General features: G+C 36.8%; 2 protein-coding genes across 2 annotated transcripts; both read left to right on the forward strand.

Annotated features, from left to right (window-relative positions):
* The first annotated feature begins 374 nt into the window (after positions 1-374).
* Positions 375-4,352, forward strand: LOC133718347 (ATP phosphoribosyltransferase 1, chloroplastic-like). The gene is made up of 10 exons (XM_062145175.1): positions 375-732; positions 832-945; positions 1,503-1,568; positions 1,696-1,803; positions 1,935-2,018; positions 2,482-2,583; positions 2,715-2,828; positions 2,905-2,985; positions 3,183-3,302; positions 4,012-4,352. Exons 1-10 carry the CDS (start codon positions 490-492, stop codon positions 4,105-4,107), a joined length of 1,128 nt encoding a protein of 375 aa, XP_062001159.1. The 5' UTR covers positions 375-489; the 3' UTR covers positions 4,108-4,352.
* A 1,206-nt stretch (positions 4,353-5,558) lies between these two features.
* Positions 5,559-10,116, forward strand: LOC133717607 (aspartic proteinase 36-like). The gene is made up of 10 exons (XM_062144320.1): positions 5,559-5,964; positions 6,951-7,080; positions 7,170-7,423; positions 7,620-7,847; positions 7,981-8,143; positions 8,262-8,335; positions 8,428-8,524; positions 8,867-8,933; positions 9,281-9,352; positions 9,622-10,116. The coding sequence occupies exons 1-10, from the start codon at positions 5,732-5,734 to the stop codon at positions 9,792-9,794; spliced, it is 1,491 nt and encodes a 496-aa protein (XP_062000304.1). The 5' UTR covers positions 5,559-5,731; the 3' UTR covers positions 9,795-10,116.
* Positions 10,117-11,670: the final 1,554 nt, after the last annotated feature.

An 11,670-nucleotide genomic window follows, 5' to 3' on the forward strand; every position in this document is an offset into this window, starting at 1 on the left:
TAGTTTGAAAGCCCAATACTGCTGCATATATATAGTTCCGTAGCTTTGACAGAGAATCCACCCTTCTTCATCCCCTTTGAAACTGCTAGCATTAGATCACCATTCTCATTACGGAGGACTGCTCCCAATCCCCGCAAACCAAGCTCATTATTTATTGCACCATCTACATTCAGTTTCAGAAAAGGAAAAGAAGGTCACGTCCATCTAACCTGAGCGGTAGGTCTAATAACATGACAGTTATCTAGTTCAGTAATTACCTTCGTATTTTCCGACATTTAACGAGATAGAAAGTAAAAGAGATTTTAGATAAAAGAATATGCCCTCTCACATTTTGATTCACCAAGTGGCAGTGCAGCCCTTACCCAAAGATTCACCCTTTAAACAACACGGTGTCGGTTCACTTGCCTCTTTGAATTTGTATCTGTTCGCTCCTCCTTTCACTCCTCACAGCCGCCGGCCTCTCTCTCTCTCTCTCTCAATCTCTGAAACATGTTGGCGGCAAACCCACCCAAATGCCCCTTCTTTCTCACTCACTCCCTCCCCCTCTCCTCCTCTCCCTCGCCGTCCTTCAAAATCACCTGCTCTGCGGCGGCGGCGGAGGAGAGGAGCGAGATTCGGCTGGGACTGCCCAGCAAAGGCCGCATGGCCGCCGACACTCTCGATCTCCTCAAGGACTGCCAGTTGTCCGTCAAGCACGTCAATCCTCGCCAGTACGTTGCTAAAATCCCTGAGGTGATTCCCTCCCCTCACTCTATCTTCACCATTTTTTTTATTCTTCTTTCTTTTGCATGTAAATTCAATTTTTTTTTTTTTTTTTGGGGATTGGTGCAGCTGTCTAATTTGGAAGTGTGGTTTCAAAGGCCTAAGGACATTGTGAGGAAGTTGCTGTCTGGGGATTTGGACCTTGGCATTGCTGGTCTTGACACCGTCAGTGAATATGGACAGGTATTAACCATGCATTATCTACTTTTCTTTCGATTTATGCTAGTTTTAGTTTTAGGGAGTAGAGTTATATATCTGTGATGAAATTTTAACTGAAGAATTTAGGCAGTGTTTCAATTCTGATGTAGTTAAACCCTCATTTCTTGGTACGTAGCTTGGACCTATTATTGCTTGGAAGGGAAAGTACGGAGGAGTTAAGAGTATATTTGTGCTTTGATTCTGGATTTGTTTATGTTTTATAATGACTTGCAATTATGTTGTCTGTTTTTTTTTTTTTGAAAATCAATTGTTGTTACCTGTGGTTGTTATCCCCAAATTACTGTGATGAAGTACATTAATATTTATGATGTGGTTACTGGAACTCGCCTTCATGTGTTGGAGATCTTTCATTCTGCATGTTTTATCACAAAGACGACGTGTAGTCATGTTGTCCATTTATTTCAAATTTTTAGCTATTTCTTTTGTTTGTTATCTAAAATATCTGTAAAAAAACTGCATCAATATATAGTGCTTATCAGATGGATTTCTTGTCAAAGCAACTCATCTAAATACTCTTTCAGGGGAGTGAAGATCTTATCATTGTTCATGATGCTCTTGGGTATGGGGAGTGCCACTTATCCCTTGCAGTGAGTTTTTTATTTTTCCTTTTTATATTTATTTATTTATTTATTTTTAACATATAGCCAACTCTATCTCACTTGTCTTATACTCATTTTACCATCGGTAGTCTTCATATATGCTTTGTTTTTTCAGATACCAAAATATGGGATTTTTGAGAACATTAATTCACTGAATGAGCTAGCACAAATGCCTCAATGGACTAGAGAGAAACCTCTGCGAGTTGCTACTGGCTTCACCTATGTAAGCAATGTGTTGGAGATTACTTCATTGCATTTTTTTTTCCGCTTTTGTCGTCTGGAACAATTGTCTGTATCTTTCTGGCAATAAGGATTCTATTTCAATTTTAATTTCTCCTTTTCCTTTCATTGCAGTTGGGTCCCAAATTTGTGAAAGAAAATGGACTGGACCATGTGAGTTTTTCCACAGCTGATGGAGCACTTGAGGCAGCTCCTGCGGTAAGAATATGGTTTTGTTGGGATTTGATACCAGGAGCATCATTCTTTGCCCTTCTATGTGGTTGTATTGCTCAGTTAACATGATGCATTTTGCCCGGCATGGAGTTAAGTTGTAGTAATTTTAGTGGTGCTTATTATAATAAAATACTATCTTAATATTCCTTTAGAGAAAAACATAGGCTATCAATTTTTCAATGTCTAGTTTTATTTCTTAGACTATTTTGCTTCAAATAAGTTTGTGTATCAACATAATTGTCTTATTGGAAATTGCACTAGTTCAGAAAGTTAGGGAGGCACCACTAAAATGACTCTGCAGTTTGCTAGTTGATAATGGGAACGGTGTTCAACTTTTTGTATAATGTTTGATGTGGTGCTGTTGGCCATCGCATTTGATGGTAGGGGGTTTACTTTAATCGGTGAAAGTCAAAGATGATTAAATACTATATGTCTCTCTCATATGCAGATGGGGATAGCTGATGCAATTTTGGACCTTGTGAGTAGTGGGATAACACTGAAAGAAAACAATTTGAAAGAGATCGAGGGAGGAGTTGTGTTGCAAAGTCAAGTAAGCTTTCTGGGTTATGGCTTATCTTGCATGTTTTCTTATAGTTCTTAAAATGCTTACTAGAAGGAGCTGGTTCTGCATCCTGCTTTCTTTTCCAATCTTTTCTTATATGGGAATTAAATTATCTATAGGCAGTTCTTGTTGCAAGCAAGAGATCCTTGCTCAAAATGAAGAGTGCACTTGAAACGACACATGAGATTCTGGAAAGATTGGAGGCGCATCTAAAGGCAGAGGGTCAGTATACGGTGCGTATATTATCATTCAAAACTGTATATGTTTGTACCTTAAGGGGTTTGTTGTTTTCTCACTCATTTATCACAGGTGGTTGCAAATATGAGGGGAAATAGTGCACAAGAAGTGGCTGAGCGAGTCCTTAGCCAGCCATCATTAGCTGGTTTGCAGGTGTGGTTGGAATTTTATTTAGCTTTGCTTTACTGATGAACCTTAATTTCAAGTTGCAGTTCCTTGAAAGGAAAAGTTTAAGATGTAGTTTTTTTTTTCAAACGAATAGATTCCAGTTGCAGTATGACAATAGTAACTTGTCTTCTCTTGGTCACGTACTGATCATTTCCCAACAACGTACATCGTTGCTCTGGCAGGGACCCACTATAAGTACAGTGTATTGCAAACGTGATGGGCAAATAAAAGCAGATTACTACGCCATCGTCATATGTGTGCCAAAAAAGGCCCTCTACAAGTCTGTACAACAACTGAGATCGGTGAGCCATGATCTTTCATTTAGTAATTTTCAGTGTTATAGAAGCTGATTTGGCTTCACATCTCAATTTTTGTGAGAGTGCTTGCTCTGCTTTCCCTCACCTTCACATTCAAGCAGCTAAATTCGTGTGGCTTCTATATCTCTGTGTAAGGCATAAAAAATAAATATCATGGGTTGGCAAGTTGACTGTTCAATGTGAGGTGTAGTTTCTTCATCATTATTTGTAAAATATCATAGGAAATATGAACTTTTTTTCTTTCTTTCTGAATTGGTTAGAGCTTCTCTAGTTTGCTTGTTCTCTACACAACTGAATGTGCAAGACCAATTAGAATTTGTCATTTGTTCTTCCAAGGGTCTTAAAGGAGTCTGAATGTGTTTTGTAGTTTAATTAGCAGACATGACGGCTATATAAGCATGAAAGTTTTAAGCATTTAAAATGAAAATTGGTCTGAACTGGTCAATAGTTTTAAATTAGTCAGTGGTTTAACATTCCTGGCATAATTGCTCAAAATTTGAACTGATGGCTGATGCCCTTCCTTGAGGATACACAAGCCTGTCTTTTGAACACTAACATTTTGAAGTTTCTCTGCCTAGCTTTTAGCTGCATGTTCAAATTGTGCATGCCTTACATAGGACTTACCTGATTTTATGATAAAGGCATTTGTTTCCTTCGATGCTGGGGTTTAATTTCCATGCAATAATTTGTGCAGATTGGAGGCAGTGGGGTTCTATATTCCCCTTTGACTTACATTTTTGATGAAGAAACTCCAAGATGGCGTGAACTTCTCTCAAAACTTGGCCTCTAATTGTCTGTGGTGTACGTATGCCCTCGGAGACTTTGTTGCATATTTTGTAGCTATATCAATGCTAAAGATTTTGTTGAGCACATCTTTGATACCTGCAAATGGTTAAAAGTAGAAAGGATGCACTGCATGAAGATTTTATTTGAAAAGTCGGATCTTTGTACTCTACTATATGAGTTGAAACATGACATTGTTGTCAGACTGGTCATGTGAGACATGTTTTGTATGTCGTAAGCAATTTTTCTCTATTCTTCTGTTTGGTTATAATGTTATAGAGCTGAAATCTGCCTGAAGTTTGGTTAAATTGGTTTCATGATGCACGATCTTGTACCGTAGAACAAGAGTTGAAGTTTTGATTGGCAGTAAACCAATCACTTTTAGATTATAATTTTGAAACTAGTTTGATAATCATGAAGCCACTGCGAGAATGTGAGCTCATCTATGATGGGTATCTTGGTGATGGTTCTGAGCATGACTTAGTGTCACATAGCAGTGGTTTTCTGAATGTGTGAAAATCAGAAAAATGAGTGGGTGTCTATTAATCTTAGCAAGAAAGTCCATATTAGCACCTGACTTCTAAGATAGCGACCAGCAACTAGCAATTCAATCCTCCTCTATTGTTTAGTTGACTTTGGACAAAATCGACTGCGTAATAGGCAGCCTCTTAAAGAGCTACAATCCTAAACTAGAAAAGGGATGGTCCTGAACGACAACGTGCGTCGTAAATAGAATATGAACACGAAAAACATAAGCTTTTCTTGACTGGTCTCTTTGTAGCGTTTGACTCTCATCACCTTTCCAAAGCTAGCCGGCTGTCTTTTCAATTTGTTTTTTCTTTTCTTTTCTTGTTTGGTAATATAGGTAATCTAATCTTGTTCATATATAACCATAGCTGATATCTCGATTTCATCCTTACTTGCCCATATAATCATATAATATCATCTTCTAGACCCTTAATCCTAAATGTTCAAACGTGATTATAGTAAAATAAAGGAATAATTAAACTGGTGTTCCCTTTGATGTTATAGTATTCTGCTTCTCAATCACAAAGCAAGATTTTCTAATATTTTATCTGAATATTCTTTTCTTGAGAAAGTATAATTTCACCAAATAGTCTTCACCCATATAAACCTTATCAAATTAATATCCACAAAACTTAAAATTTTCAGTATTGAATTGGATTTTATGAAATTCAACCGCATTTAACAAGAACTAGTCTCAAGTCACATCGCACCTCGCTCATTGAAACTGTAAATTAAAAGGCAATGTTTAGTTAGTTTGAGAATGACATTGGCTTTTACCTTGGAATAATGGTGAACGGTAAGGTGAAAACATCCCATAATAGGAGGATTAGAAGGTGCAAGAGGAAAGTAGAAGTAGTAGACCATATAACATCTGAACAAAAGTAGGGAAGTGCACCTAGTGCAGTTTTGTCCCACCAAGTTACGTGAAGTTTTAATACTCTGAAAGTCGTCGCGTATATGATGTTAGCTCAAATTTAAATTAGTTAAATTCCTTTTTCAAAAATATTAAAAAAGAGGTCATGTTCAAACTCTGTTAGCAGTTGTTGTTGTCTATAAAAGGAGAGAACATGAAGAAATAGAGCCTTAGAGACTCTGACAAAAATATGGCGGCAACTTTGTTTCGGGCGGTGGCGGTCGCCGTAATATTATTGCTGCAGTTTCTGACGGTGGTTCTGTGCAGCTTTCCGGCGACTCTGACTCTTGAGAGAGCTTTTCCGACGAATCACAACGTGCAGCTGAGTCAACTCAGAGCCCGAGACCGAGTCAGGCATGGCAGGATGTTGAGTGGTGTCGTCGAGTTCCCTATCGGAGGCACCTTCAATCCATACTTAGTCGGGTATCATTTCATTTCTATCTTCTTCAAGATATTTCTCTCCTTTTTTGTTTGTTTGTTTGTTTGTGTGATTGCTTTTCTTGCAAGTGTCGCACAAAATTGTAGTTAGGATTTGTGGGCAATAGTTGAGCAGTCCACGTCTTACTTTTGAATAAGTCATTGATCAAAAATCAATATTTTTATACTACTTAAAATATATAAATGATGTATGTTATGAACAACTTTCTAATAATTTAAGCTTTGTTGAATGGCGGCAATTAAACAAACAATGAAAGGTCAAATACCTTTGTGAAATATGTTTTCTTTATTTCTTGGTTTTACGTCTCCTTTGTATATATATATAATATTGCTTTGAAAAACTTCTATGAGTCTTCTAAAACGTTTCTAGTTCTTGTCTGTACCGCAATTCCGCACCTGGTAGATGAGGGCTAGTTGAATGATTTCCTTTCCTTACAGGGGAGAGGTTTTTCTTTCTTGTATAGGCTTGCTTAAAGCGAGCATCCCTTTGAACCTAATGGTTTGCACATTGCTTAGACTCGTTATCCTGGATTTTCTTGCCGGATTTCTTATTTAAGTGTCTGCAGACTCTAGCCTTTTGGTTGTTGATCTAATGATATCAACTTCTATTTTTTTTTTTATATTTTAAATAATATTGCTTTGGAGTAATTATATATTCATATGGAGAGTAATGCTGTAATGCTAAAAGGATCATTTTTTCTTTTTACTGCATAAGCTGATCACAGAGTTGTGTCAGCTAGTGGGTCAATTAGCAAACTGATGATAATAATTGGTATGATAAGTTTACACCGATTGATTGTCATTGCAGAAGTTGATTAGTATTTGCAACTGGGGGATCTGTATTAGTTCAGTATTGGTATTGGCTAATGTCTTTCAGTAATATCAATCATTTTGTTCAATTGTCACGCTTCTCATTTTTGATTTTGCTATATATGTTTTCTTGGAACTCATGATAACTTGATCATACATAGGCTATATTTTACAAGCGTCAAACTGGGAACTCCTGCAACAGAATTTTATGTGCAGATTGATACTGGAAGTGATGCTTTGTGGGTTGGTTGCAATTCCTGTTCCGGTTGCCCCCAATCCTCCGGACTTAAAGTAAACACACATGTTTTTTAATCCCAGATGACTTGGAATTGATATTATGTCCAGCTTCTTTTATGTGATATCACCTGGTTTTCATACAGATTCAGCTCCATACTTTTGATCCTCAGAGCTCACCGACTGCTTCGGTGGTCTCCTGTTCTGATAAAATATGTACACTTGGACTCGATACACAAGATTCTAGCTGTGATTCACAAAATAAGAGGTGTTCTTACACATTCCAATACGGAGATGGAAGTGGGACATCAGGCTATTATGTATCAGACTTATTACATTTTGATACAGCAGCTGGTAATCAGTCTGCGACATCAAACTCTTCAGCCTCCATTGTCTTTGGGTGAGACATATGTATCTTTCGCTACAATTTTTATAGCAGCTCCAACTGCAACAGCAGATCCAGATTTTAATTTGCAACTTTTAAATATACTTCAAGACTAAAATCTACGTAGCTGCTTTGAATATGATACATCTTTCACTACAATTAAGCACAATTGTTTTTAAACACCCTTGAACTGTGTATTATAAAACTGCAGGTGTAGCACGTCAGCAAGCGGGGTGTTGCAGAAAACAGATAGAGCAGTCGATGGGATTTTCGGATTCGGGCAGCAAGAAATGTCTGTCATCTCACAGCTGTCTTCACAGGGAATAGCTCCAAAAGCATTTTCTCATTGCTTTAAAGGAGATGACACTGGCGGGGGTATAATGGTTCTTGGTGAGATCGTGGAACCTAACATTGTTTATACCCCACTTGTCCAAAATCAGTAAGTATAGCTAACACCTTATATTTTAAAATGATCTACTCATGTTGCCAAAATATTATTGTGTGAATTGAATAGAGGGGGTGAATCATATAATCTCTGCTTCTGAAACTTACTAGCATCCCCAAAATTTCAGGCCTCATTATAACTTAAATCTGGAAAGCATTAGTGTTGGTGGTCAAACATTACCAATTGACCAATCAGTCTTTGCAACATCAAGCAACCAAGGAACGATAGTTGATTCTGGGACAACTTTGGCATACCTTGCACAAGATGCCTATGATCCTTTTGTCAATGCAGTAAATTTCTGTCAAAATTATTTCCAGAGTTTAAGTTGATGATTTGGAATTCTAGCACTTCTTGCAATGACCATATTTCTAGTACATTAAGCTCCTTTTAATTTTCGTCACTTTGCAGATTACAAGTGCCGTTTCACAATCTGTGACTCCTGTTTCTTCCCAGGGAGAACAATGTTACATAGTCACCTCCAGGTTCATATTTAATCATTCTATCTCAGATTATCTATCTTTTGAGTGCTGCTATTTCCGCCGAACTGTAATTCTTAATGTATACTTCTTTTCAGCATCACTGATACATTTCCCCAAGTTAGTTTGAACTTCGCCGGTAATGCATCCATGATACTAAGACCTCAGGACTACCTGTTGCAGCAGAATTCTGCAGTGAGTGTCTTGCTTCTTCTTTCAACTGATAAAAACTTGTTTATATGTTTTCATTTGTTCAAAAGTTGTGGTTTGCAACTCCTTTTGTTTGCACAGTTTGCTTCTATGTATTTTTATGGATCTGTTTCCTGACTTTTTTGCATTTTCTATCTCTTCTCTTGTCCTTGTCTTTGGCTACTGGTTTTTGTTGCAAAGTTTGAATCATCTGAATGTGTATCACAGATCTAACTAAATAAAATAAATTAGGATTTCTTCTATACTTGTGCAACATATATAGTTGGGTTTTCAAATCTTGGATCCTGAACTGAAAACAGAGATTGTCATTTTTTATTTGTATTACAGGGTGATGCTCAAGGATGGTGCATTGGCATTCAGAAAAGTGATGGTCAAGATATAACTGTATTGGGAGGTATGGAAAATGATCACAACTTTTGTTCAGTCAAGTTTGTTGAAATACCACACTCTTATTGTTGGCAGCTTAAACTTTTGATGACCAAGACACTTACAAAATTTCTTATGCAGATCCAACTTATTTTTAATGCTTACATTTGTAGTTCAGAAACGATTAAATTGTCCATTGTAGTACTTCTTTATGAAAAGACTTGCATTTTGATCATAGGTTAAAATTTAGGAACTTACATTCTAGGTTTTTATGTGGCATCTTCATCTGCTTATTTATTTATGCTAGTTTTTATTTTATAATTTATATTATTGTTTCCATTCAGATAACATTAATTGTATCATCCTTTTCTGCAGACCTCGTCCTAAAAGACAAGATCATTGTCTATGACTTGGCTAATCAACGTATTGGATGGGTTCAATACAACTGTAAGTTGCGATTATTTGTTTTCTATGCATGAATTTCAATACACAATTCCCCCAAACGTGAAATATACATTCTGGAACTATAAAACATAAGCAAGCAGAAATTGGTTAAGGTTATGGTACTTGTTTTTGAACTTCCATTCATCTAACTTATAAATTGAGTAGGGTGAAGGTTTGTGTATTGCTCATTTTAGATGCTACTATGACAAAATGCTATGCCTTCCCTGGATCTTTCTTTCTGAATTCTAATTGTATGTATATATTTTCATCAGGTTCAATGTCAGTCAGCGTCTCTTCAAATACTAGCACCGGAACTGCATCTGTTAATGGAGGGTCCATAGATGTCAACGATAACAGCAGTAGTTCATTGAGGAATGACCCTTTCAAATTGATACCGATAAGCATGATGTTCGCTTTCCTTGTTCACATATATATCAATCATTGACACTTTGCTATTCCTGTAGCACATATAGTCATTGTGTGGCATGCATGATTTGGATTGGGTTCCTGCACATATATCGCAATAAGCCTCAGATTACTATTTCTTCTTCAATACTTCGATTGTATACGCGAGACCTCACATTAGAACTTTTACAGCAGTTGGCAGTTTGTGCTGCATGCTCACTGTGTAGCAGAGTTGGCCGTTTGATCTGCCTTTTAGGTTAGAATTGTTGTTCTTTCATCAGGTACATAGAATTACAATTTTCATTGGGGTTTATTGCCCACATTGTAAATGACATTCAGAAAGTTATTTGTTTCATATACTGCAGATTCAGATTTGTTAAAGCACATGGTACATTACAGTATACACATAGTTATTTACTTATTTTTGAATGACAAATTCAGAAAATATTTTTTTTTGTTCCTTTTCGTGAAGAATAATCCATCCTCCTATTGGGTTTTTGATCATTTTTTGTATCGGACCAACAGTATTCTTATTCTTTATTTAGATTTTTTTTTTATGAGCATATTAGCTCAGTTTACACCTAATACAAAAGACTAAATAATCAAGCTAGCCGCATCTTATATTATGCAATAGGGTCCTCTAGGTAGAAGCAATTAGTGCTGAAAAATTCCTCTTGCATAACGCATAACAACTCCAATATAGAAAGAAAAACGCGTACATAACACCTGAACAAATGTTCAAAGTACTCTTTCTAGTGCAGTTTGTCAAACATGGTAATGTGAAGACCGGGTGTGAAAGTCATGGGAGCCGAAATGCCGGCAAAGAAAATCAAATTGAAAATAACATAGGGTAACGTCATTCCCATATGACTCGAGAAATGGCGGCAACTTTTGGGGCTTCTGATGGTGACCGCCGTAGTTCTGCCATGTTGCAGTGGTTCTGTGCAGCTTTCCATTGACACTGACTCTGGAGAGAGCTTTTCCATCAACACACAAAGTCCTACTGGATCAGCTCAGACCTTGAGACACTCAGACACGGGTCTTCTAGATCTTTCTTTAGTTAAGTACCTTCCCTGACAACACAAGGAAAGAAATCCTAGCTCAATTTGGAATGTTTTATTCCGAAATCTATGGGGAAACCAGCATGTATTAAATCCCAGATAGTGTTAGTCTATATACTGGTGCACTACTTCTCTAAACCAAAATATGGTGGTCTCCATCGATATATTTTCATTATAATGAGCCTGAATTTGGGACGGTAAGCATACGGTTGATTGCGTCTTAGAGAAGGTGAAGGTGGAAGTTCCAACGATATTGTGTTCTATTTGTTTGGAGAAGATTATGGTTGGTTTTGAAGCAACGGGTATGCCATGCTCACATCTTTATCATGGAGATTGCATTGTGGACTGGTTGCAGAAAAACAGGTTTTGCCCACTGTGTCACTTCGCCAAAACTACTTATCGAGTATATGGAGAAAAATATGGAGAAAAAGAGGAGTTGATTTATAATTCAGTTAGTGAAAGATAGAATATTTATTTTATTATATCAATAACTAAAAATTACAACAACTAGTTTTTTCTAGTTGAACTCATGATCTCTCACTTACCAAAAAAAAAAAAACTTATGTCACTAGATCAAATGGTACTCAGTAATTTATATATTATTTTGGTTTGTTTTCCGTATGTTAATCAAGTTCCTTGTCTTATATCTATCATAGCTTTGGTGATGCAGGTTGTAGTAATTGTACTCTTTTTTTTCTCATTATCGGATTCCACCTACGATAAGAATTTGTGTTGATCCTTGGTCAGAGATGAGCTTCGACTGTCAGTACTGGTTTCATTTCTATGTCTATTGGGTAAGATTTCTAATGACTTGTGAGATCAAGTTAGATACTTGTAAATAGGGGCATAGGGTGT

The sequence above is a fragment of the Rosa rugosa genome, chromosome 6 (assembly GCF_958449725.1).
Source record: "Rosa rugosa chromosome 6, drRosRugo1.1, whole genome shotgun sequence".
Taxonomy (NCBI): Eukaryota; Viridiplantae; Streptophyta; class Magnoliopsida; order Rosales; family Rosaceae; genus Rosa; species Rosa rugosa.